This window comes from Salvelinus alpinus, chromosome 23, assembly GCF_045679555.1.
Source record: "Salvelinus alpinus chromosome 23, SLU_Salpinus.1, whole genome shotgun sequence".
Lineage (NCBI taxonomy): Eukaryota > Metazoa > Chordata > Actinopteri > Salmoniformes > Salmonidae > Salvelinus > Salvelinus alpinus.
This window is the reverse complement of record NC_092108.1, coordinates 13,986,635-14,014,235: the sequence shown is the minus strand read 5'-3', so window position 1 is coordinate 14,014,235 and position 27,601 is coordinate 13,986,635. Positions and strand designations below refer to the sequence as shown.

The window sequence follows — 27,601 nt, the reverse complement described above, 5'->3', positions numbered from 1 at the left end:
CCCTCCACTCCCTGTCTCTCTCACAGTAAAGCCCCTCCACTCCCCGTCTCTCTCAGGGTAAAGCCCCTCCACTCCGTGTCTCTCTCACGGTAATGCCCCTCCACTCCCCGTCTCTCTCACAGTAAAGCCCCTCCACTCCCCTTCTCTCTCACAGTAAAGCCCCTCCACTCCCCGTCTCTCTCACAGTAAAGCCCCTCCACTCCCTGTCTCTCTCACAGTAAAGCCCCTCCACTCCCCTTCTCTCTCACAGTAAAGCCCCTCCACTCCCCGTCTCTCTCACAGTAAAGCCCCTCCACTCCCTGTCTCTCTCACAGTAAAGCCCCTCCACTCCCCGTCTCTCTCACAGTAAAGCCCCTCCACTCCCTGTCTCTCTCACAGTAAAGCCCCTCCACTCCCTGTCTCTCTCACAGTAAAGCCCCTCCACTCCCTGTCTCTCTCACAGTAAAGCCCCTCCACTCCCTGTCTCTCTTACAGTAAAGCCCCTCCACTCCCTGTCTCTCTCACAGTAAAGCCCCTCCACTCCCTGTCTCTCTCACAGAAAGCCCCTCCACTCCCTGTCTCTCTCACAGTAAAGCCCCTCCACTCCCTGTCTCTCTTACAGTAAAGCCCCTCCACTCCCTGTCTCTCTCACAGTAAAGCCCCTCCACTCCCTGTCTCTCTCACAGTAAAGCCCCTCCACTCCCTGTCTCTCTCACAGTAAAGCCCCTCCACTCCCCGTCTCTCTCACGGTAAAGCCCCTCCACTCCCCGTCTCTCTCACAGTAAAGCCCCTCCACTCCCCGTCTCTCTCACAGTAAAGCCCCTCCACTCCCTGTCTCTCTTACAGTAAAGCCCCTCCACTCCCTGTCTCTCTCACAGTAAAGAATGCTTGTCAATAACCACTTATTTTTAGATGGCTAAGCAAATAACCACGGGCCATTTTGGCAGCGCGGCGACCTTGCGTTGATTGACAGTATCTTGTTTGTGCGTTACAGAGGAGGGGCTCAGGCTGTTTATTGGTCCTGGTGGAAGCACAGCGCTGGGAAGCCAACACACCAGGTGGGTGACATTATTACCTAATGCATCAGAAAGTGGGTGACACCATAGAGATAGAATGACTACAAAGGGACACACAACAGCAGGCACTCCTAGCAACAATCACTGTCACTGAATCACTGATAACAGATAACATTTAAAGGGATAGGGCACAATTTTGTCAATTAACTATCTACCTCTAACTTCCTTCATACTGGACGCAGACATAAAACATGTATCCATTAAGTAGATAAAGGGCTTAATTGTCAAAATCTTGCACTCTCCCTTTAATGCTCAAGGGCCAATCGATAGAATATGTGATTAATAGAATGTGATTGTTTGTTGTTAAGAGTTTTTCAGTAACACACTTTCACTTGTTTGGTGTGAGTTGTTGCTGGTTGGATAATAACGTGTGTGGCGTTCTCTTTCAGGGTTGGCGCGGGGCCCTACGAGCAGGTGGTGATCAGACGCTAGCCCCCTGGGAGTGGATGTGTCTCGTAAGGTGCCAGAACACCACAGAGTCTGACAGAGGGAAATAGTTGTCTCACCTCTATGCAGGACAAACATTTGTTCCAATGGGAGTCCAGGTCTGATGTGTGGAACCTGTGTAAGCCTGCTCCCCTAGTGTTGAAGCCAGGAGGTGACCTGAAGTTCATGATTACAACTTGTTCAATAACTTTCAGAAGAAAGAGGATATATTTATATACACACAATGTGTAGTCGGAAAGTATTGAGAACCCTTGATTTTTCCCACATTTTGTGATATGTGAACCCTTTGGCCTGAATGCCAAGGGTCTTAAATGTGATATTTCCATTTTTAATAAATGTCGAAAAAACAGTTTTTGCTTTGTCATTATGGGGTATTGTGTGTAGGTTGAAGATATATCTTCAACCTACACACAATACCCCATAATGACAAAGCAAAAACTGTTTTTTCGACATTTATTAAAAATGGAAATATCACATTTAAGACCCTTTACTCAGTACTTTGTTGAAGCACATTTGGCAGTGATTACAGCCTTGGGTCTTCTTGGGTAGGACGCTACAAGTTTGGCGCACCTGTATTTGGAGAGTTTCTCCCATTCTTCTCTGCAGATCTTCTCAAGCTCTGTCAGGTTGGGTGGGGATAGTCGCTGCACAGCTATTTTCAGGTCTCTCCAGAGATGTTCGATCGGGTTCAAGTCTAGGCTCTGGCTGGGCCACTCAAGGACATTCAGATACCTGTCCTAAAGCCACTCCTGCATTTTCTTGGCTGTGTGCTTTGGGTCGCTGTCCTTTTGGAAGGTGAACCTTCGCCCCGGTCTGAGGTCCTGAGCGCTCTGGAGCAGGTTTTCATCAAGGATCTCTTTGTACTTTTCTCCGTTCATCTTTTCCTCGATCCTGACTCGTCTCCCAGTCCCTGCCTCTGAAAAACATCCCCACAGCATGATGCTGCCACCAACATGCGTCACCGTAGGGATGGTGCAAGGTTTCTTCCAGACGTGACACTTGGCATTCAGGCCAAAGGGTTCAGTCTTGGTTTCATCAGACCAGAGAATCTTGTTTCTTATGGTCCGAGAGTCATTTAGGTGTCTTTTGGGAAACTCCAAGTGGGCTGTCATGTGCCTTTTACTGAGGAGTGGCTTCCATCTGGCTACTCTACCATAAAGGCCTGATTGGTGGAGTGCTGCAGAGATGGTTGTCCTTCTGGAAGTTTCTCCCATCTCCACAGAGGAACTGGAGCTCTTTCAGAGTGACCATTGGGTTCTTGTTCACCTCCCAACCCTTCTCCCCCGACCCTTCTCCCCCGAAGTAGCCAGCTCTAGGAAGAGTCTTGGTGGTTCCAAACTTATTCCATTTAAGAATGAAGGAGGCCACTGTGTTCTTGGGGACCTTCAATGCTGCAGAAATATTTTGGTACCCTTCCCCAGATCTGTGCCTCGACACAATCCTGTTTTCGAGCTCTACGGACAATTCCTTCGACCTCATGTCTTGGTTTTTACTCTGACATGAACTGTCAACTGTGGGACCTTATATAGACAGGTGTGTGCCTTTCCAAATCATGTCCAATCAATTAAATTTACCACAGGTGGACTCCAACCAAGTTGATGAAACATCTCAAAGATGATCAATGGAAACAGGATACACCTGAGCTCAATTTCGAGTCTCGTAATAAAGGGTCTGAATACTTATATAAATAAGATATATTTTTTATATATAAATGTGCAAAAATGTCTAAAAACCTGTTTTCGCTTTGTTGTTATGGGGTATCGTGATGTCATTATATGGTATTGTGATGTCATTATGGGGTATTGTGATGTCATTATGTGGTATTGTGATGTCATTATGGGGTATTGCGTGTAAACTGATGAGGAAAACAATTTATTTAATACATTTTAGAATAAGGCTGCAACGTAACAAAATGTGGAAAAAGGGAAGGGGTCGGAATACTTTCCGAATGCACTGTATATATTGAGTACTGTTGGAATTAAACTGTGCAGAGTGGTATAATGTTCTCTACCCAGAGAGGTTAGACTTTCAATTCTGCAGGCCTTCTGTTCAATGAAGACTTCTTGTTATACAAGTAGGAGAATGCTCAGCTCTTACAACAAAAAGGGCTTGTTGTTTTTTAAATGTTTTTTTAGTCCTTCCAAATGGTTCTAGGTTACTCTGGGAGATATTTTGTAATTTACTGTTTTATTGTTTGGTATGTTGCTGCTTGATATGTTCACTGTGTAAAATGTGTAGTATTTCTCTCACACACACACAGGTGTTTTAACCGACAAAGTGTGGCAATGAGCTGGTTTCATTTTCCACAAGGACCTTAAAACTGACTAAAGAACTATACACACACAGCTTGCCTGACGTCACCGACCTACAGGTGCCCTATTCTGTCAAATGAACAGAGATGAACTGACATATCTGTTTAGCTATACATGGAGACCCAAGAGGCAAGCACATCATTAACTCAAGAACATTATTAGGATTCTATGAGCAGAGAAATGATATAAGTGCCAGATGGGGTTGCTGCTTGGCTCCTTACGATGAAGTAATGAAAGGAGGAGAAAGCAAAGGGAGGAGGAGTGTCAACATCAGATGGAGGTGAAGAAGATGTCCTTGTAGCTATAGATTAGGGTTAAGGTTTCAAATCCTCAGGAAAAATGGTTATACAGTAAATGTACTATGCTCTATGATCCCAAAATGGACAGTTCAGTTCACACTGTGTTGCTTTGATATACACAACTGTATTGGGAGAGAAGCCTCCTTGGACAGAAAACTTTAATATTTTCATAAAGCTTATTTTCATACAACAACAGGCACTCCTAGCAACAACTCCTAGTAAGTAGGAGGGAAAACTGATTTCGGGACAGTAAACATGGTTGACATTTTGAAATTGGAAAGTGGGGCAAGTACAGCTTCACTCAAGGGAAGATGGAGTCAGTCAAGTACAGCGATCAAACCAGGATGTTAAGAGTCCTGCCAACCATCCAGTATCTGCAAGGCCAAACATGACATTTCTATAAATGTTTGTCTTGTTCAGTGCTTTGTTGAAATACTGTTTGTGGAGTTTGTTATATCCATGATGTAAGTGTTGCGTCATTCAACTTCACATTCAGACTAGTTCTTGTGATTGTGTATGTTGATACTCTGCATTTGTCGGTTTTTACTGGTATAAATAAATTAGAGAAAGAATGCTCTTCAAATCAAAAGTTATCGGTCACATACACATGGTTAGCAGATGTTAATGCGAGTGTTGCGAAATGCTTGTGCTTCTAGTTCTGACAATGCAGTAATATATAACAAGTAATCTTACAATTTCACAACAACTACCTAATACACACAAGTGTAAAGGAATGAATTAGAATATGTACATATAAGTATATGGATGAGCGATGGCCGTACGGCTTAGGCAAGATGCAGTAGATTGTATAGAATACAGTATATACATATGAGATGAGTAATGTAGGATATGTAAACATTATTAAAGTGCCGTTATTTAAAGTGACTAGTGATACCTTTATTAAGTCCATTTATTTAAGTGGGCAGAGATTTGAGTCTGTATGTTGGCAGCAGCCTCTCTATGTTAGTGATGGCTGTTTAACAGTCTGATGGCCTTGGGATAGAAGCTGTTTTTCAGTCTGTCGGTCCCAGCTTTGATGCACCTTTACTGACCTCGCCTTCTGGATGATAGCGGGGGAACAGGCAGTGGCTCGGGTGGTGGTCGTCCTTGATGATCTTTTTGGCCTTTCTGTGACATTGTGTGCTGTAGGTGTCCTGGAGGGCAGGTAGTTTGCCCCCGGTGATGCGTTGTGCAGACCGTGTTACCCTCTGGAGAGCCTTGCCGTTGTGGGCGGTGCAGTTGCCGTACCAGATTGTGCATCTGTAAAAATGTGTGATTGTTTTAGGTGACAAGACACATTTCTTCAGCCTCCTGAGGTTGAAGAGGCACTGTTGCGCCTTCTTCACCGCTGTCTGTGTGGGTGGACAATTTCAGTTTGTCTGCCAAGGAACTTAAAACTTTCCACCTTCTCCACTACTGTCCTATTGATGTGGATAGGGGGGGTTGCTCCCTGTGCTGTTTCCTGAAGTCCATGATCATCTCCTTTGTTTTGTTGACGTTGAGTGTGAGGTTATTTTCCTGACACCACACTCCGAGGGACCTCATCTCCTCCCTGTAGGCCGTCTCGTCGTTGTTGGTAATCAGGCCTACCACTGTAGTGTCGTCTGCAAACTTGATGAATGAGTTGGAGGCGTGCATGGCCACGCAGTCATGGGTGAACAGGGAGTACAGGAGAGGGCTCAGAACGCACCCTTGTGGGGCCCCAGTGTTGAGGATCAGCAGGGTGGAGATGTTGTTTCCTACCTTCACCACCTGGGGGCGGCCCGTCAGAAAGTCCAGGACTCATGATGTTAAACTTTTAATGACTTTCTTGTTTGTCCAATTCATACCCTTATCGTACTCTATGTACCTTTATTATGTTGATATCCTACTTTGTTTGTTGTTTTTACGGTTATTTCTGTAGACTGATGTTGCAAGTGCAGGTCCCACATTGTTATTTCTATACTGTATAGAAATAACACAAACACACATGCTGTGTTGTTCTGTAAAGTAACAAAACAATTCCATTTATTTAAGAAACAACAGCTCTCGCTCAATAGATTTACATTGTTTTCCCTATCCCCTGCTAAACTGTAGCCTACTTTTCCTTCCTGGCAGCTACAAAACCCAAATATAGTATGTATGTTGTCATGGTGAAAACGTGTTTCTTGTTTTCGATACAATAGATATCCTAGTACTTAATTCAGTCCCATGGGATGGGAATATTGATGGATGGATGCTTCAAAAGCGGCTAGAGATATTTAAACAGTGAATCCATGCTGGCTCAGAGAGCTGTTACATAACTGCTGTCAGCAGTACTCAACACAGGCTCATGTGGGGGTTGAGAAAGCGCTCAGGGCTGCTCGTCACCGCCAGTCTGGCAGTCCTGTCTCTGGGTGAGATGCTTACAAAGTACCAGAGGACAGATGGCTGGCTACCGTGGCTATATACTATCACTGGCAAGGAGGGAACGTTCCTGGAACACAGAGCTGCTACAATAGATTGTAAATGTGATGCTGATTTTTGCAGCGTGAAAAGGCCCAGATATTATAGCAAGGAGGGGAGGAACGGATACATGCAGTGAAGAACTGTCTTTCAACCCACCTTTAGAATATGTGGGAGAAGGGACTTGCATGACTGGATTGTCAGAGAATACTGCAGTGATTAAGGGGGAATGAACCAGCAACCCTACCTCCTGTGTAATAAGGGCCCAGACGTCATGATAGAAGCTGTAGTTTTCAGGTCTGTCCAGAGATGTTCGATTGGGTTAAAGTGCGGGTTCTGGCTTGGCCACTCAAGGACATTCAGAGACTTGTCCCAAAGCCACTCCTGCGTTGTCTTGGCTGTGTGCTTAGGGTCGTTGTCCTTTTGGAAGGGGTCGATGTTTTCAAATGGAGGAAGAGTAGTCGGCATAAATCAAAGATTGACAGATTACTTGTGTACACAGCTAGGACTGAATGTATGCAAATTATGAAAGACACAGTAGCTACCCCAACATTGAACCAGTATCTGGGCCGAGGAGACGATGAGAATATGACCTACTCCAGTGCTAGCCTCTCTACACTGGCTTCCTGTTAAGGCTAGGGCTGATTTAAAGGTTTTACTGCTAACCTACACAGCATTACATGGGCTTGCTCCTACCTATATTTCCGATTCGGTTCTGCCGTACATACCTAGACGTACGCTACGATCACAAGACCCAGGCCTCCTTATTGTCCAGCAAGCAGCTGGAGGCAGGACTTTCTCCTATAGAGCTCCATTTGTATGGAATGGTCTGCCTATCCATGTGAGAGACGCAGACTCGGGCTTGACCTTTAAGTCTTTATTGAAGACTCATCTCTTCAGTAGGTCCTATGATTGAGTGTAGTCTGGCCCAGGGGTGTGAAGGTGAACGGAAAGGCACTGGAACGACGAACCGCCCTTGCTGTCTCTGCCTGGCCGGTTCACCTCTCCATTGGGATTCTCTGCCTCTAACCCTATTACGGGGGCTGAGCCACTGGCTTACTGGTGCTCTTCCATGCCACCCCTAGGAGGGGTGCGTCACTTGATAGGGTTGAGTCACTGACGTGATCTTCCTGTCTGGGTTGGCGCCCCCCTCGGGTTCGTGCCTTGGGGGAGATCTTCATGGGCTATACTCAGCCTTGTCTCAGGGTAGTAAGTTGGTGGTTTGAAGATATCCCTCTAGTGGTGTGGGGGCTGTGCTTTGGCAAAGTGGGTGGGGTTATATCCTGCCTGGTTGGCCCTGTCCAGCGGTATCGTTGGACGGGGCCACAGTGTCTCCCGACCCCTCCTGTCTCAGCTCCAGTATTGATGCTGCAATAGTTTGTGTCAGGGGGCTAGGGTTAGTCTGTTATATCTGGAGTATTTCTCTTGTCTTATCCGGTGTCCTGTGTGAATTTAAGTATGCTCCCTTTAATTATCTTTCATTCTCTCTGAGGACCTGAGCCCAAGGACCATGCCTCAGGACAACCTGGCTTTACTCATTGCTGTCCCCAGTCCACCTGGCCGTGCTGCTGCTCCAGTTTCAACTGTTCTGCCTGCGGCTATGGAACCCTGATCTGTTCACCGGACGTGCTACCTTGTCCCAGACCTTCTGTTTTCGAAGACAGCACCTGCTGTCTCTAACTCTGAGTGATCGGCTATGAAAAGCTAACTGACATTTACTCCTGAGGTGCTGACCTGTTGCACCCTCTACATCCACATCCACATTATTGTTTGACCCTGCTGGTCATCTACAAACGTTTGAACATCTTGGCCATGTACTGTTATAATCTCCACCCGGCACAGCCAGAAGAGGACTGACCACCCCTCAGAGGCTGGTTCCTCTCTAGGTTTCCTAGGTTCCTGCCTTTCTAGGGAGTTTTTCCTAGCCACCGGGCTTCTACATCTGCATTGCTTGCTGTTTGGGGTTTTAGGCTGGGTTTCTGTACAGCACTTTGTGACATCGGCGGATGTCAAAAGAGCTTTAGAAATACATTTGATTGATTGATGACCTATTCAACGTCTCCTCCTCTGCCCCAAACACACAGAACAGGAGAAAAACATAATGAAATGTATTACTATGATAAATTACAGTCAATAATTCAAAACAACTATCATTGCATGCTCACCAATCAGTGAATGCAGTGAGCCAAAGATCTTGAATTCCTCGATACAGTTACTGTACTTTGGTACCCATTCACGAAAGTCACTCATTGGACGAACGGCGTTCGTTGCCTTTTCCGGTCTTCTCCCGGCAGCGGCAGTTACATGCGTGCCATCTTGTCCTACTGTTGCCGAAGAAACTCAGTTAGGAAGATAGATCTGCAAAGTAGGGTTTTGTGGGCCATAATCTGGTGCTAGGTTATTGTAGAACATAGTTTACCGCAACTATTGACGGTTTCAAAACCCGCTTTAATGGCGTTATAGTCAGAAGCATCGATTGTGTAAGCTAGCTAGCGTTAGCAGATAGCGGCTAATTTCCCGCATTTGTGGATCGACAGCCTGGGATCCTCGCATTATGGCCAACAACACTGTAGCTGGGAATCAGCAACAAGGACAGGCTGTGAACAAGATTGGCCCTAACCCTGGAAAACATGGCAACAACTTGCCTCTCTGGGGCAACGAAAAGACTATGAACTTGAACCCTATGGTCCTCACCAACGTGCTCTCATCTCCATATTTCAAGGTTCAGCTCTATGAACTGAAAACCTACCATGAGGTGGTGGATGAAATATATTTCAAGGTAACCAGACGATGCTGGCTAACGTTACTATGCTAGCTAAAGTTGGTTAGCTACCTTCGGTAGCGGTTTGAACGTATGGGTAAATTGCTAACTTAACTGGCTAAATGATTCAGTGGCAGGTAGCTAGCTTTTGCTTAACGCTGTTTTTCATATTATAATTTGGCAGTATCATCTCAAATGGTTCCTAACGTGTTTGTTAGCTAACTAACTTCACTAGCGTGCTAGCTAACCCGACCCAATTTTCAGTTCTGTTTACTCATTTGAGTGGGTTGCAACGTTAGTTAGCTATGTAGCTAAGTTAACTAGCAAACATCTCTTAGGTTTTCCTGTACGGTCTGTAGTTAATTTGCTGATAATTGAAATTGTGTTGGAATTAACGTTACTGTAGCTAGTTAACGTTCCCAAACCTAGCTAACGTCAGCTGGCTAGTTAATTGGCTAGCCAGTCAGGTAAACTCTAGTGTTATGTTAGCCTATTAATACACGCTAACTACATTTAGCGCCTAATTAGTATTGCTGAAGAGATCTTTCCCGGAATATTTTTGTAGCACGGACGCACGCTCGGTCTTGAACTGAACAAGTATCGCTTGCAGTACGGTTTTGGAAACACAAGAAACGTAGCTATTTTTCATATCAGCGAGAAATTGTTCTCAAATGGTTAATTGGGGCGACCACCTGCGCTAATTAGCTATCCAGCATGCTTCGAACTAACCCAAAGGCCGGCAAATGGCGATATTGAGTCGTTTAATTTTACTGTCGAAAGGCATTGTATCCCCCGTGGACCGGTTTGTACGTTCAGGCTGCAAAGGCGTCGATTTCCGCCTAGTCGCAATTTAATGGCGAGAAGGCAGTTAAAAAAAATGGAAATGTGTGTACTTTATGAAGCACTATTTTCCACCATGGCTAATGCCTAGGAATGCTAGTCCAAGATGTTGCATATCGTGTTCAGCCAATCGGGGTTCCGAAGTCTGTTTACCTCTGGCTGAACGCTGGGCACAGCGGGAAGTAGCATTAGACACTCTAGAATGTCAATAGGCATCCTAACACCTGTGTATAACACCTGTGTGTAACAAAAGAAAGCCGACAGAAACGTGTTGTAATTGAAACATGCTGTCGACTGCAACTGTGATGAAGCCTGTTAAAAACAATGTACAGTGAGTGTATATTTAGCATTTGTTAAATGATTTTGATGTGATTGGAAAGTAAAGGGCTGCAAAGGCGTCTTCCTGATGTGCCCAGCGTTCAGCCAGAGGTAAACAACAGACTTCTGCAACCTGAATGGGATTCACATGCATTGATTTTAGCATCATGGGGTCACTGTGTTTTAAAAAAATTGTTTCTGTAGGTGACTCATGTTGAGCCCTGGGAGAAAGGCAGCAGGAAGACTGCTGGACAGACTGGAATGTGCGGAGGGGTAAGTTAGAAAGTACGTGCCTTTTGCCTCCCCCTGTTTCTCTGTCCCAGATGATGGGGGTAACAGTCACTCTCTGACTTATGTCTGATTTAATGGCTTTAGCTGTCAACAGAATCAATGTTACATCCTGACCAGAGAAGCTATTCTGCCTAATTGTGTTCATAAGTGCATCACATACGTTTTACATTTTTTACATTAGTAATTCAGCAGACGCTCTTATCCAGAGCATCTTAGTTAGGTGCACATACATGCATACAGACACACATACATACATACATACATACATACACGCATCAAAAGTCAGTAGTTGATAGATGACAAACGCAAGCAACACACTTAACTTAGCTGTGGAGTAGGACCATGTTGAAAAACGATAATTCCCCCCAAAACGTAGAGGTCCACTTCAGATATATGTTAGGAACACTGGTCCCTAAAACCAAAACGTTTGACACATGAACCTCTGTTCTCAGGTGCGTGGAGTCGGGACGGGCGGCATTGTGTCCACGGCCTTCTGCCTGTTGTATAAGCTGTTTACCCTCAAGATGACCCGCAAGCAGGTGATGGGACTGATCACTCACAACGACTCGCCCTACATCAGAGCACTTGGTTTCATGTACATAAGGTACGACTCGCCCTACATTTTGGTTTATGTAAAAGGCAAATGTTTGCACAAAGGATAGAACCTATTGGACTTGTTTTTATTTGTCTGTAAATACATTCCACTCACCCTGTTCTAATGGGTTGCAACCTCTTTGAAATGCTCAGCAGCCATTTTGCAGTGTATAGTTGCATGCCTAAATGCTACCATTTTGTTCCGACATCTCTTTATTAATGTGTTGTTAAATTAACTACATGTCTGTTCCTGGAATAGAGAGGTGTTATATAAGATTTGTTCGCAGACAACAGTAGGTAGCCTAGCAGCTAAGAGCATTGGGCCAGTAACCGAAAAGTTGATGGTTCGAATCCCCGAGCAGACTAGGTGAAGAAGAAAAAAATCTGCCTGTGTCCTTGAGCAAGGCTCTTAACCCTCATTGCTCCTGTAAGTCGCTCTGGATAAGAGCATCTGCTAAATGACAAAAATGTGAAAACAGTATCTACCTTCAGATAGTTAACATTGGCGTCAAGTTGCAGGCGGAAGTCAAAGACGTCTACATGTGTTATTCAATGGGATGCTCAATAGTGTGTTATGTGTGTGTTTCCTCTAGATACACCCAGCCTCCTGCAGACCTGGTGGACTGGTATGATGGTTTCCTGGATGATGAGGAGGTATGTCCACACGGGTAATACTTTCATGTTTCTCTACCTTTCACTAACAAGTCTGGCATGATCCAAACTGTTGGCTCTCAGTTCTCTCCTCGTTGTGATGCTCAGAGCTGATTTTTCACCTTTGCCTTCATTTGGCTTAATTGTCCCCAGTCCCCCTCCCCCCGCGCAAAGTTGAGTAGTTAGGTCATTCACTCTGCTCTGCTGCCTGTTTTTGTCAGGGTAAGTATATTTGACGTAGAGTTGAACCATACAGTCAAATTCTGTTAACTAAAGGCATGCCCTTTGTGTTTGCCAAGATGCAATCAGGACTTGTTGCACAAACTCAATTAATAAAATCTAATTTGCACAATTTGACATTTTACACTGAAATGTGTAACGTTGTTTCTCCCAGGCTCAGATTTTTATTTATTCTAATTAACACGTTTTATTTTAAAATATAACAACACGTATATTTCAACACATAAATCCATTGCTTCGTTTTATTTTATCTGACACCCTCCTACTTAAAGGTGCTACACATAGGATTCTTTTGCATTGTAATTTCAGAAAACGTCCTTAACATATCTGGCACTAATAATGGAATGATAGTGTTTCACAGTATTACTTACCCACCAGTGTTGTGATTGGATATTCACCTGTTGATTTCTCCCGCCGGAGTGGCATCCGTTGTCAAAATGGGAACGCTGTTCTAACTTTGGCTGTGTTATCTAGTGGAAATGGCTGCCATTTCCTGGTTGCAAAAATTCTGCAATGTTTCCTCAGTTTCAATTTATTTGAGAAAACAAGCACTGAATAGTGTAGGTAAGCATTGTGCCATTTGTATCACTGTGAAATATATTTTAATAACAGCAAATATTGTTTTTACAGCTGTTTGAAGTTGGTGGTCCAAAACAAAAGTTACTTTCAGTTTTGGTCCACCAGTTTCAAACAGCTGTAAAAACAATATTGTTTTATATTGAAAATGCATTTCACAGTGATTTAGATGGTACAACGATTCCCTGCACTATTCAGTGCTTGTTTTCTAACATATAAACTGAAATTGAGCAAAGAGTGTTTGGAGAAAAAAAATCCAAACAGGAGATGACAGCCATTTCCACTAGCTAACACAGCCACAAAGTCAGAAACAGCTTTCCCAGTTTGATAGCAGATGCCACTCCGGTGGGAAAAATCAATAGGCACTTATATAACAGCCAATCACAACACTGGTGGGTAAGTAATACTGTGAAACACTATCATTCCATTATTAGTGCCAGATATGTGAAGGACATTTTCTGAAATTACAATGCAAAAAGAATCCTATGTATAGCACCTTTTAATATAATTTAACAATTTTCTGAGGAGAACTTTGTAGTAGATGTACAGTGCATTCGGAAAGTATTCAGACCCCTCAACCTTTTCCACATTTTGTTACATTACAGCCTTATTCTAAAATGGATTAAATTGTTTTCCCCCCCCTCATCAAGCAACACATAATACCCCATAATGACAAAGCAAAAACAGATTTTTTTTTTGTTGCTAATTTGTAATATGATATTTACATAAGTATTCAGACCCTTTACTCAGTACTTTGTTGAAGCACCTTTGGCAGCGATTACAGCCTTGAGTCTTCTTGGGTATGACGTTACAAGCTTGGAACACCTGTATTTGGGGAGTTTCTACTATTCTTCTCTGCAGATCCTATCAAGCTCTGTCAGGTTGGATGGGGAGCGTCGCTGCACAGCTATTTTCTGGTCTCTCCAGAGATGTTTGATCGGGTTCAAGTCCGGGCTCTTGCTGGGCCATTCAAGAACATTCAGAGACTTGTCCCGAAGCCACTCCTATGTTGTCTTGGCTGTGTGCTTAGGGTCGTTGTCCTGATGGAAGGTGAACCTTCACCCCGGTCTGAGGTCCTGAGCGCTCTGGAGCAGGTTTTCATCAAGGATCTCTCTGTATTTTTGCTCTGTTCATCTTTCCCTCGATCCTGACTAGTCTCCCAGTCCATGCCGCTGAAAAACATCCCCACAGCATGATGCTGCCACCACCAACGCGTCACCGTAGGGATGGTGCCAGGTTTCTTCCAGACGTGGCGCTTGGCATTCAGGCCAAAGACTTCAATCTTGGTTTCATCAGACCAGAGAATCTTGTTTCTAATGGTCTGAATTCTTTCGGGGCCTTTTGGCAAACTCCAAGCGGGCTGTCATGCTGTTTACTGACGAGTGGCTTCCGTCTGGCCACTACCATAAAGGCCTGATTGTTGGAGTGTTACGGAGATGGTTGTCCTTCTGGAAGGTTCTCCCATCTCCACATAGAAACATCAGGTTTTTGCTCACCTCCCTGACCAAGGGCCTTTTCCCTCTATTGGTCAGTTTGGCTGCATGGCCAGCTCTAGGAAGAGTCTTGGTGGTTCTAAACTTCCATTTAAGAATGATGGAGGCCACTGTGTTCTTGGCGACCTTCAACGCTGCAGAATTGTTTTGGTGCCCTTTGCCAGATCTGTGCCTCGACACAATCCTGTCTCGGAGCTCTACGGACAATTCCTTCGACCTCATGGTTTGGTTTTTGCTCTGGCATGCACTGTCAACTGTGGGACCTTATATAGACAGGTGTGTGTCTTTCCAAATCATGTCCAATAAATTGAATTTACCACAGGTGGACTCCAACCAAGTTGATGAAACGTCTCAAGGATGACCATTGGAAACAGGATGCAACTGAGCTCAATTTAGAGTCTCGTAGCAAAGGTCCCGAGTACTTATGTAACTAAGGTATTTCTGTATTTTATTTTTTTTGTATTAAAGCCTTTTCACTGTCATTATGGGGTATTGTGTGTAGATTGATAAGGGGGAAAAAATATTTAATCCATTTTAAAATAAGGCTGTAACGTAACAAATACTTTCCGAATGCACTGTATCCTCTCTCTACATTCAAACCTTCAATTGGCTGGATATTATTTGTCAGACTGTGCAACCAGGCCTACTTTCTTGTTCTGATGCATTATTTGAACCTGACATCCTACCCAACTGGCTAATTCCCATGTTCTCTTCTTTAGATGCCCCTTGTGCAGCAGGTGAATTGGATAATGTATCTCTCAGCACTGTTGGTTTGCGTGTGTGAGTGCAAAACGGCTGTTCTCTACCCATTCAGACCTGGTCTCTCTGTAGTTGCTGTGCACATACCTACCTACATGCCTCCACTCTGTACTTGCACTGTGGCCAGTGTCTCCCTGGACTGTCGAGAACTAGGAAGGAGGAAGCAAAAAACTTTCCTTAACCCTTATTTTTTGCCTGCCTATGGATCCATCTCAATTGTTTAAAGTCGCTTCCTCTCCTTGTTTCACCCCCATCTTTACTTCCTCTTTTAATGCTAGTGCAGATGGAGGAAACGATGAGGAGAGGAAGCCACTTTAGACTATTGAGATGCAACCCAGGGTGTTTTCAGTTATTTTGCTAACATATCGTTGTGTAAGAGAGCTCACAGTGTAAGTACAGACTTTTCAGGACAGCCAGACAGATTAAATGAGAGAAACCATTTTTTCCATTTCCATACTATTATTTCCTATAGTCAGTATCAGGCACTAAGTTGAATTATAAAGCAAACACATGATAAGGATTGATATGTGAGCATATTAAGCTAGATGAAATCAGAGGTGAAGGTTCAGTACTTGGTCATCACAAATTATATTTGATTTCTAATTGAGTCATGGAGGCAAGTGTTAAAAAACAAGGGACTAGGAAGATATGTTGAATAAATATGATAATGAATACAATGTCTTTTGTAGTTCTGATTTGCATCTGAGTGTGTTAATAATGTTTTCAATACCCCCTCCCCCTCTCTATGTTCTCAGGAGCTGGATGTGAAGGCCGGAGGCGGCTGCGTTATGACCATCGGAGAGATGGTCCGGTCGTTCCTCACCAAGCTGGAGTGGTTCTCCACACTCTTCCCACGCATCCCGGTGCCTGTGCAGAAGATGATTGACACACAGATGAAGGCAAGGCCCCGGAAGGTTCCCGAGAAGGTGGAGGAGCCGGTAGAACCTGTGCCAGAGGAGGGACGGGCGACAGAAGGGCGTAGACGCTCCCGGTAGGAAATGGATAAAAGCCATTCTGAAGAATATTCTGTATTATGTGGATCGCATCTCTGTCAATGAGGGAGGGTTTTTGCTGTTCGTGAGGCTGATATTTAGGTTTGTTTCTGTTTTTCTATTGGTCAGGAGCCCCAGGAGGTCCCCCAAACGGTCGAGGAGCAGGAGCCACCACCGCGAACGAGAGCGCCACGGCCCAAGCTTCGACCGCGAGCTGGAAAGGGAACGTGACCGCCAGAGGAAGGAGAGGGAGGGTAAGGACGGGGACAGGAGAGGGGACAGAGAGAGGGAAAGAGGAGAGAGAGGGGAGAAAGAGAGGGACAGGGGAGGAGAAAGGGAGAGGAGACGGAGCAGGGAACGCAAGGGAGAGCGGAAAGACAGGGAGAAAGAAAGGGAGGGGGGCGGGGAGAACGACAGAAGCAGGAGGAAAGACAGGGGCAGCGACAGAGGGAGGGAGAGGTCCAAGGACAAGAGGAGCAAGGGAGAGACTGAGGACAGGAGACACAAAGAAGAGCGTGATGAGAGGAGGGGGCACAGGGAGGAGAGGAAGGCCAAGCGCTCCAGCCGGAGCGGAAGCAGGGAAAGGAGACACAAGGAGAAGTCCAAAAAGAGAGGAGAAGTCCAAGAAGAGAGTGGAAGCAAGAGCAGGGCCGAGGTGGGGGAGAAGGAGAAGAGCAGGAAGAGAGAGCGCAGCCATGAGAGGGGGGAGGGCGAGCAGCGCTCACACAAACGTAGCCGCAGCAAAGAGCGGAGCCACCGGCCACGAGAGCCCAGCAATGGGAAAGACCATGGGAAACACAGAGAGCGCAGGAGGAGCCAGAGCACAGAGAGAGGAGAGAGGACGACACAGAACGCTAAGGCAGAGTCCCCTTAGCTCGTCACAGCTCTTCTCTGCCTTTCTCTCTTCATTCATTTGTTTTACTTGATCGTGTAGTCTGTCACGTATTATTAAAAAGAGAAGAAGAAAACATTAGCACGAGAAACTACCTGGACTTGTCTTTGGCCAACGTAATGTTACTTTATGTAGATCTTTCTATCTCTCTGCCTTTCTCCTCCCTTTCTAGACCAGCGTTACTTTTCATTCGAGACAGTTGTATTAGGGAAAAAATGCCATTTTAAGTTTTATATGGTTTTGTCTCTTGAAAGTTCCAAATTGCTTTGTACATACGGGTCTGAGAATGTTTTAAATCCTACAGAGCAACCTCCGAAGGTGAATTTGTACCATGCACTGAGCCGTACTGATATTGTGCTGTGTTTGGTTAAGTGCTCTGTTGCATTTTGTTTTCTAATAAAACTACTTTTACAAAAGGAGATGTTGTGTGGGGTGATTATGGTTTTGTTGAAGATTAAATTCCTAAAGCTGTAATTTCTTATTCATTTACACAAGTACTCCTCTTAAAGGGTTTTATCTGGTACAATCTCACTCGGTTACACGAGTGCTCCTCTTCAAAGCACTTTCAGATCTAGTAATCTACCATGGTTATAATGGACTGCCGTAATGTCTGCTAAATGACTAAATAACTGACTACCGTAGTGTCTGCTAAATTAATAAATGGACTACTGTAGTGTCTATTAAATGAATAAATGGACTACCGTAGTGTCTATTAAATGAATAAATGGACTACCGTAGTGTGCTAAATGACTAACAGACTACCGTAGTGTCTGCTAAATGACTAACAGACTACCGTAGTGTGCTAAATGACGGACTACTGTAGTGTCTGCTAAATTAATAAATAACAGACTACCGTAGTGTCTGCTAAATTAATAAATGGACTACTGTAGTGTCTATTAAATGAATAAATGGACTACCGTAGTGTGCTAAATGACTAACAGACTACCGTAGTGTCTGCTAAATGACTAACAGACTACCGTAGTGTCTGCTAAATGACTAACAGACTACCGTAGTGTCTGCTAAATGACTAACAGACTACCGTAGTGTCTGCTAAATGACTAACAGACTACCGTAGTGTGCTAAATGACGGACTACTGTAGTGTCTGCTAAATAACAGACTACCGTAGTGTGCTAAATGACTAACAGACTACCGTAGTGTCTGCTAAATGACTAACAGACTACCGTAGTGTCTGCTAAATGACTAACAGACTACCGTAGTGTGCTAAATGACGGACTACTGTAGTGTCTGCTAAATAACAGACTACCGTAGTGTGCTAAATGACTAAATAACAGACTACCGTAGTGTCTGCTAAATGACTAACGGACTACTGTAGTGTCTGCTAAATGACTAAATAACGGACTACTGTAGTGTCTACTAAATAACGGAATACCGTAGTGTCTGCTAAATGATGGACTACCATGTAATAATGTGCATCATACTCCATTGTCCCCATTAGAAATAAACCATAAGTATCTACATCAATGGAAGGGAGATATTTGAGTATTTTGTACTGAATGACAATGAATTTGAATTAATGAAAGTGGAAAAAGTTGTACATTCTGATCAATTTTATGTCTGACCGTTGCTCGATAAAGATAGTACATTACAAATCCTCTGTTATTGAAAACACAGCCAGATATATTACTCTTCAATAAAGATACATCTACTTTCTCATATATACTGAACAAAAATATAAACGCAACATGTGAAGTGTTGGTCCCATGTTTCATGAGCTGAAATAAAACATCCCAGAAATGTTCCATACCCACAAAAAGCTTATTTCTCTCATATTCTGTGCACAAATTTGTTAACATTTCTGTTAGTGAGCATTACTCATTTGCCAAAATAATCCATCCACCTGACAGGTGTTTCATATCAAGATGCTGATTAAACCATTAAAAGGCCATTCTAAAAATGTGCAGTTTTGTCACACAACACAATACCACAGATGTCTCAAGTTGAGGGAGCATGCAATTGGCATGCTGACTGCACCAGAGCTGTTTGAAATGTGTTCATTTCTCTACCATAAGCCACCTCCAACTTCGTTTTAGAGAATTTGGTAGTATGTCAAACCGGCCTCACAACCGCAGACCACGTGTACCCACGCCAGCACAGAACCTCCACATCTGGCTTCTTCACCTGCAGGATTGTCTGAGACCAGCCACCTGGACAGCTGATGAAACTGGAGTATTTCTGTCTGTAATAAAGCCCTTTTGTGGGAGAAAACTCATTCTGATTGGGTGGGCCTAGTGGGTGGGCCAATGGCTGCGCATGTGAAATCCATAGATTAGGGCCTTATGAATTTATTTAAATTGACCGATTTCCTTTTATTCACTGTAACTCAGTAAAATCGTTGAAATTGTTGCATGTTGCATTTATATTTTTGTTCAGTATACATACGTAATAAAAAGGAAAGATGCATATAAAACAAGTAATTAAAAATAACTTGTTGAAGGTATAGTAAAAATTACACAAAAACTAGAAATACATGTTTGAGCTTTGATTTCACCAACTTCAGCATGGACGATGATGACGCGTTAGGAATAGTATACTTCACAGGTCGTTTCTCACAAGTCATACAAATATTTTCTACTACTTGATACGACAGGCAAAGAGATAGCAAATCACCACTTTGGATACGATATCTCAACCATCACACCGCAGACAAAGCTACCCCAAACCTTTAAAAAAACGCTGACAATTTAGAAAACGTTACGGTCCGCTATAGCAGTGTTTCCCAACCCTGGTCCTCCAGTACCACCAACAGAACACATTTTTATTGTAACCCTGGACAAGCACACCTGATTCAACTTGTCAACTAATCATAAATCCCTCAAGGAATGAGGTGCATACAAGGGCTAGAACAACAACGTGTCCTGCTGGGGGTACTGGAAGACGAGTTGGGAAACACTGAGCTATAGCATTCAGCTGTCTTCAGTGACCATACAATACATACTGCCAGTGGCCCTGTAACGCCGACCAGAGCCATACTATAGCTTTTGCATTTAACCAGGAAGTCCCTCTGAAGTTAGAAGACCACTTTCCCAAAGGAGACCTTAGTTTTACAGAGTAAGGCAGACTGATTTAAGATTGAACAATTGCTTGTGGGTTGCCGTGCCCATGTTGGCACCAAAAGATCCGGAGACTGATAAGTATTACATTCTCGTTCTGTGATACCCATGACCAGAGCCATATATTCAGATAAATTCATGGCTCTAATTATTTTCTTCAGTCCAGAGCCCCCCTTCACATCTTGACTGCAGGTGCCACAGTCTCCACACACACAGGCTCTGAGTAGGGCCCCTTGCTGGCCTCTGTCTGGGCCGACACAGATAGGCAGTAAGTGGAGGAAGGGTTGAGGTCAGTGACGATGGAGCTCTCGCCGTACACGGTCAGTATGTGGGAGCGGCTGGCGTGGCGGGGGCGAGAACTCTGCTCTTGGACCACCAGGGTGTAGTAGGCCGCCCCCTTCACGCGGGACCACTCCACTAGGACGTTTAGGGTTTCCACGGTGACCCGCACCTCGGGCATGGACAGACCTGATGAAGGAGGCAAGGAGAGTGGTCTGATTATGAACTGAATTATTTATTGAATTGATATGTTAAAGCCACTTTTCAGTTTGTAACGTTGCTCTCCTGTATCATAGAGTATGAAGTACCTATGAAGTAGAGCAGAGCTTAACTCACCCATCTCTGAGATCATCTCTTCTTCACTGAGATCTCTCCTTCTCAAGTGATGCACTGTAGATGGGAACCATGTTAAGAGACAGGGATTAACATTGTATTAAGAGACAGTGATTAACATTATATTAAGAGACATTGATTAACATTGTATTAAGAGACAGTGATTAACATTATATTAAGAGACAGTGATTAACATTATATTAAGAGACAGTGATTAACATTATATTAAGAGACAGTGATTAACATTGTATTAAGAGACAGTGATTAACATTATATTAAGAGACAGTGATTAACATTATATTAAGAGACAGTGATTAACATTATATTAAGAGACAGTGATTAACATTGTATTAAGAGACAGTGATTAACATTATATTAAGAGACAGTGATTAACATTATATTAAGAGACTGGCTTCTGCCTATTTCGATAACAAACGGTCACATTTTCAAACACAACCGTCTGGGTTGGTTCCTACCTGTTATTTCCCTGGTGGGGTCGCTCTCCCCGGCAGTGTTGCTAGCGGTGACCTCCAGGTTGTTGTAGTCGAGGTTGGCCAGGGAACAGGACAGCTGTACCGTGCTGCACACCCGGGTCCGCACCACGCCACTAATGTCATACACCGTATACATGGTGGCGTAGACGGAGCCATTCCATGAGATGGTGGCCGAGGAGTTGGAACCACTGTAGGTCACCACCGGTGGAGGGCAAGGAGCTGGAGAGAGATGGAATGCTATGGTTAGAGTTATGGTTACGGTTGTGGTTGAGTTATGTTTAGGGCAGGGTCTAAATGACCTCACCAGGAAAAACTCTGGGTCCTAGTAATGTTATGTTATGTCATGACTATAAGCTATAAACATAAAGAGTTGCACACTCCATATATAAACTCCCAGTAATTTATTGGTTAAATCACCAACGTTTCGGCATCACTGTGCCCTGAAGAAGGCACCCTGAAGAAGACACAGTGATGCCGAAACGTTGGTGATTTACCAACGTTTATATTTGGAGTGTGCGACTCTTTATTTTTATAGCTTAGTTTATTCGCCGTTAGTCAGCACCTCTACATAAAATACTTTTCTCTGGGTGTGCACCAGCTCATGTTTTTTATATGTCATGACTTTAACACATGATGCACTGACGTTAGATTTTGGTGTGAAATGTGTTATGCCATAGAGATAGATTGAGGACAAAAGAAGAAGAAAATGGACTGCTTTAAAATGTAGCTGCTGTCACACATAATGGCACAGATACATACATGAGTCCTCTATCTAAATCTATGAGTTATGAGTCCTCTATCTAACTCTATGAGTTATGCACATCTGTCCCACGTTAGGCCTCATGCTGTACCTGTGATTCCAGTGATGACCGCAGAGGGGGCGCTGTCGCCTGCAAAGTTCCTGCTCCTCACTGTCGCGCTATAGGACGAGCCACAGGGGAGGAGCAGCTCAAAGAAGCTGGAGCTGGTCCAATAGGAAGACAGCTCGAACAGGGATTGGCTGTCTCCCAGGATGCTCCCGGTCACCTCCAGCAGGTATTGGACGTTGGGACAGTTCACATGGGTCCAGGAGGCACGCAAAAACTGGGTCTGGTTCTGCATGGGGAACATGGTCACTGCCATGGTCTCTGGGGGACAGGGAGCTACAGAAAAGGGGAAGGACAAACTGTCAGACTTTGAACAAAACGTCAACAAATACCTATACAGATCTAAACATGTTCCTTCCTCTCTGACCTTCCTCTCCAATGTGTTTGATGAAGAGATGAGGAGGGAAGATGTCAGGAATCAAGAAAATATCAATTGAGAGAGAGCCTCTAAGATGAGTTATCCTCCCAAGACCAAGGAAAACTATCACTACTCAATGATCAATGTCTGTACAATAAGGTGACTGTACAATAAGATGGCTGTACAATACCTGCTCCAGCCAGCAGAGGCTCACTGAAGGAGCTGTTGCAGGTCCCGTCTGAGGCCTGAACAGAGAAGTTGTACTGGGCACCACACTCCAGCCCTGTGATGGTACAGGAGGTCCCTGTGCTCTCACAGTAAAGCATGATGCCATCCTCAGCCTGGGCACGGGCCCAGTAGTCCACCACACCACCTCTGACTGTCCACGACAGCAACGCAGACTGGTTGACACACTGGACCAACACGGACAGACCGTCTGGCTGGCAGGGCACTGAAGGAGAGAAAGGTCAAAGTTGAAAGTTTAGGTCAAATGGCAGATGATGACACCATATAAATAGTGCATATTTCGCCAGAAGCACATGGAGCATGTCTTCATAAGTTCTTTGGGACACACACACGTCATTTTTGTGTGATGCGTACCCGTATTGAACGTGACGTTCTGCCTGGCCATACTGGAGCAGTTCTCGTGGCTGGCGGTCACAGAGACGGAGTACTGCTGACCACACTGCAGCGCAGACAGCGAGCAGTTGTTGGCGGTCGTGTTGCAGGACCGCACGTCACCATTTCCACCCGTTGCGATCACGAGGTAGGTCTCAGCCACAGGGGACGCGGTCCAGGACACGTGCGCCCCATGGGACTCACAGGAGGAGCTGATGACCACACCCTGGGGTGGGCAGGGTTCTGAGAGGAACAGAGAGGGAGGAAGGTGAGAGGTCAGAGATGAACTTTAGATAGATAACTAGAACAAGCAAGGACACTAACTATGTTGACTATAATGACCACTGTTATAACAACTGTTATAAACCCTATTCTGGAACAGCTTTACTACAGAGTACCAGGGTCTGTATGCACAAAGCGTTTCAGAGCAGGAGTGCTGATCTAGGATCAGTTGTCTTTTAGCTCCTAATGAATGTGATTATATGGACAGGCAGGTCCTGATCCCAGATCAGAACTCAGTACTCTAAGGTACTTTGTGAATACGGGACCTGGTATGACTCTTAATTCAGCAATGAAAGTAACATAGTAACCTACCCATGCTGATCCTATAAGGAGGACTCCTCTGACTGGTGCAGCTGTCTGATGATGCTGCTACGATGACGGTGTAGTGCAGACCGCAGAGCGCCCCCTCCAGGTCACAGCTGCTGGCAGAGCTGTTGCAGGTCAGCACGCTGCGGTCACTGGCCTCCGCTATGGCGGTGTACACAGTGTTTCCCACGCTGCCCCCCATGGGCTCCCACAGGACCAGGATGGAGGAGTTGTGACACTGGGCGAAGGCGGTGATGCTTGCCAGGGCGCAGGGAGCTGGAGGTAAACACATTATATTTTGTTATTGATTTTCAGAGAGATATATAGCATGACACTAAATAATATGACAGTGGAAGACAAAATGATAGCCAGTAAAATAGGTTAAAATAATTACTATAATTTTCCCAGTCAACTTACATTGTCCTCCAAGAGTTACTGAATATCACTTCGATTTATTTTTACGCCAACGACCAAAAACCCTACATCCCAGCAAAATAGCCCCATTCATCCAACCAGAACCAGGCGACATTCATTACCTGTCTCGAGGTCGAAGGTCGCACTGGGTGGACTATCACAGTGTCCGTTGCTAGCAGTAACAGAGAAGTTGTAGCGCACGCCGCAGGCCAGGTCAGGCACCTCACAGGTGGTGTCAAAGCCAGGGATGGAGCAGGAGGAGTTGTACCCCCCCACGCCATCAGCAGTCACCATGTATCTGTCCACCCCCAGAGCAGGGGCCCAGGACACCCAGGCAGAGTTGGTCACACAGTTCTGGCTACCTTTCACCCCCGTGGGCATGCATGGGGCTGGGTAGAAGGAGAGGAAGGGACGGTTAGATACACTGGAGCAATAGTCCTAGAGAGAAGATGCCTTTTAGTAGGGAAGTTATGAACACTTTGAAGGAAGGTTTAGAGTCAGAAAAAAGTATCTCATCTGGGATCATGGATCATCTAGAACTTTATATGTGTCGTATAAAAATAGCTATTCTGTTTCCATCAATCTAATTACAAAAATGTTCAGGAATCAAACTGTAGATCGGTTATGTATTAGTGGCTACACAATAGTTGATGGTGCATTCTGATGACAAACAACTGAGCAATGTCGTGTTCTGATGACCCGGCCGTACCTGATGAGACGTTGAGAGCCTGACTTGGCATGCTGTGGCAGCCTCCTCTGGCAGCGGTGACCTGGACAGAGAAGCTCTCTCCACAGGGCAGACTGGTGATGGAGCACTGGGTGTCTGTAGTGTTACAGGAGTGGCTGCTCCCTCCCTCTGTCACTGCATTCACCAGGAAGAACCGGGCATCCATGTTGGGTTCCCAGGTCACCAACATGATGCCTGAGGCACAGTACACCTGGGCAGCCACATTCTGGGGCGGGCAGGGGGCTGGAGGGAGGGATTCTCATTAGTCAATTCGATTAGCAACACATTACTATCTGTGTATGTGTGTATGTGTGTGTGTGTATGTGTGTATGTGTGTGTGTGTGTGTGTGTGTGTGTGTGTGTGTGTGTGTGTGTGTGTGTGTGTGTGTGTGTGTGTGTGTGTGTGTGTGTGTTCATGTTTTTTGCCCGTCTCACCCGTTTGCACGTCTGAGCTGACACTCTGAATGCTCCTACAGACTCCATCCATAGAGTGGACTGAGACATTGTACATCTGGCCACACTGCAATCCCTCCAGATCACAGTAGGTGGCGCTAGAGTTACAGGAGGTAATGTGGCTGTTGGTAGCCTCTCCTACAACCATATAGGACAGTGCTCCACTGCCTCTGTCCCAGGTCACTGAGGTAGAGTTGGTGCTGCACTGGAGGCTAGTCTGCAGGTTACTAGGAGCACAGGGCCCTAGAGTGGAGGCGAGAGGATGGACAGTGGGTTCATTTGGTGTTATTCAATTATCTAATTAATTGAAAAACACATACATTCATATAATACGAAAATTACTTGGATAGTCTTATAATAACCAAGATATTACTCCAAATGATCAAAGATATGCACTGAGTGTACAAAACATTGAGAACACCATCCTCATATCTGCACAATCTCGAACAGCCTACTGTCACTCACAGATTCACTATCTGCAAATTAATGTGAACAAAGCGGAATCAGGAAATTAATGCGCACTCTCCATTGCTATTTAATGCAGATTCCGCATGAATTCCTATTTCATCAACAGTTTTTGATTCGGTGTGTGAATCTGGGCTGGCGATAAACTACTTTGGCACACTTTCTAAACCCAGAGGCGCAAAATAGCGAGACCTCTGGGAAGGCTTGCAAAACAGACCAAGCAGAGCAGGCCGGGGTTTGAGAAGTCAATTAGAGTGAACAGTTCTTCCTTTATTGTTAATTTTCTAGATATTTAAAGGCACAACCTAGATTCAAGCACGTCTTAAGTAGTTGAAGATGTTATTACTCCAACCTCGTGAAAGTGTCAAAATGACACGATTTAATTTTCGTTAAAAACATCTTTATTTCGAAGGGGTGCCTTTGATTTGATGGCCTGCACATGCGCAGTTGACACGTGACACATGGGCTGCGTTTCAAACTCAAAGTAGACAGCCCTCGGCCCTAAACCCTCAGCCCTTGGGGGAATCCCCACGGCCATATTTGTCGTCGGTTCAAATGATTAGCCAAGCAAGGGAAGTTTGCAACGTTAGCTTTTGGAAATTGTAGAAATAAAACATTTGTTAGCTAATTCATTTGCTAGCTATCATACAGTAGGCGTATATTAATAATTATATAGTTAATATAAGTAGACATGCAAGCATAATTGACTGTAGCGTATATAAAGCACCCACAAGCTACCGGTGGCTGAAAACACAATCATTGCAGGGATGAACGAGTGACGAATTTCCGGGCAAGGGCGGTCCATTTATAAATCATTCCTTCTTCCCTCGCCCCTTGCCCTGCAAGTGTATACTCGTCAGACGTCATGATACGTCATCAGAAGTGTCCACTTGCTTGGCTAATAATTTGGACCACCCTCCAAGATGGTGATGAGGATTCCTCCAAGGGCATAAAGCGAGGGTAAGTGGACAAGGGTGTATCTTTTATGAGTTTGAACCGCAGCCAAGCACTGGCTGTAGTACTTTCTTCTTCTATGGTATCATGGCGGTCTGCAAACAATAGTTTTAAGTACATGCCACCACCTACTGTGCTGGAATGTACAATCAATCATGATCTGCCAAATTCTGTACAACCATGAAAATAAAATTCTAAACCAAATAAATCCCTAATTATGGTGAATTCTTCCACATTCATCATAATTATGTGCCCCTCCACAATTGGCACATATTTTCTTTCCTTTACACTGAGCAGCTACAGTACATGTCCCATTCTTTGCATTTCTGGGACAAATTCTCTTAACATTGAAACTAAGGAAAACTATCTGTACTTTTCCCGGTAAGACGTTCTCAAACCTCAGCATCACTGATAAGCTTTCACTTCTTTGACCCTCTTTCCTACTGATTAACCTTTTGGCCTCAATCACTCTGCCTCCCTTCACATTTTCTTTAACATCATCTGTGGACATAGATATTGGGACCCCAGTGATGACTTTCCTCAATCTAGCATAAGCACCAGGTACATGGCTTTTAATCTTCTTCCCATTAAGCTTTTCCATTTTCTGAATCTTCTCTTACTGAGCCTGAATACCACACAATATTAACAATCTACCATTTCCAATGAACCAAGCTAATTTCACTTCACCTTCCTCTTTCTCTACAGCATTAGTTAGTCTGATAGGGTGTAAGTGAGGCCCTGTCGTCTCATCAAACACCATCACCACTTTCCACTCCAACACATCATTAGTCTTGCTTCCTACCTTGGCCCTCTTTAAGCTTTCTTTACTAGACGCTCCACTTCTTCCAGTGTCATGATCTCTCTTCTTCCTATGTCTTTCCACTACCGACCATTCCGGTCCTTGACCCTCATCCTCCCGGCCATACCATCAGAACTGACACCCATATTGTTCTCATTCCAGCACAGCTGCTGCTTCACCAGCTTTTTCTCAATGTCCTCCATTTTGTCCACACTACTCGCTGCCATTTATTTCCCA

General features: G+C 44.6%; 2 protein-coding genes across 7 annotated transcripts in view; both read left to right on the top strand.

Moving 5' to 3' along the window:
* The window catches only part of LOC139550279 (EEIG family member 2-like), a 32,941-nt gene extending 31,104 nt beyond the window's left edge, over positions 1–1,837 (top strand). Inside the window, exons 10-11 of the mRNA XM_071361075.1 lie at positions 974–1,037; positions 1,445–1,837. Of these exons, the coding sequence (XP_071217176.1) occupies positions 974–1,037; positions 1,445–1,487 (107 nt within the window). The 3' untranslated portion in view covers positions 1,488–1,837. The remainder of the gene's footprint in view (positions 1–973; positions 1,038–1,444) is intronic.
* Positions 1,838–8,072: 6,235 nt separating this feature from the next.
* Positions 8,073–17,363, top strand: prpf38b (pre-mRNA processing factor 38B). 6 transcript variants are annotated; one of them, XM_071361068.1, is made up of 6 exons: positions 8,073–9,316; positions 10,661–10,729; positions 11,200–11,351; positions 11,935–11,995; positions 15,816–16,051; positions 16,182–17,363. In XM_071361068.1, the coding sequence occupies exons 1-6, from the start codon at positions 9,092–9,094 to the stop codon at positions 16,924–16,926; spliced, it is 1,488 nt and encodes a 495-aa protein (XP_071217169.1). In that variant the 5' UTR covers positions 8,073–9,091; the 3' UTR covers positions 16,927–17,363. The 6 variants fall into 6 exon arrangements, with proteins under 6 accessions (XP_071217169.1, XP_071217170.1, XP_071217171.1 ...); XM_071361069.1 differs by lacking the exon at positions 8,073–9,316 and having other exon boundaries at positions 10,661–10,741; XM_071361070.1 differs by lacking the exons at positions 8,073–9,316; positions 10,661–10,729 and having other exon boundaries at positions 11,298–11,351; positions 11,935–12,009.
* The last annotated feature ends 10,238 nt before the right edge of the window (positions 17,364–27,601 follow it).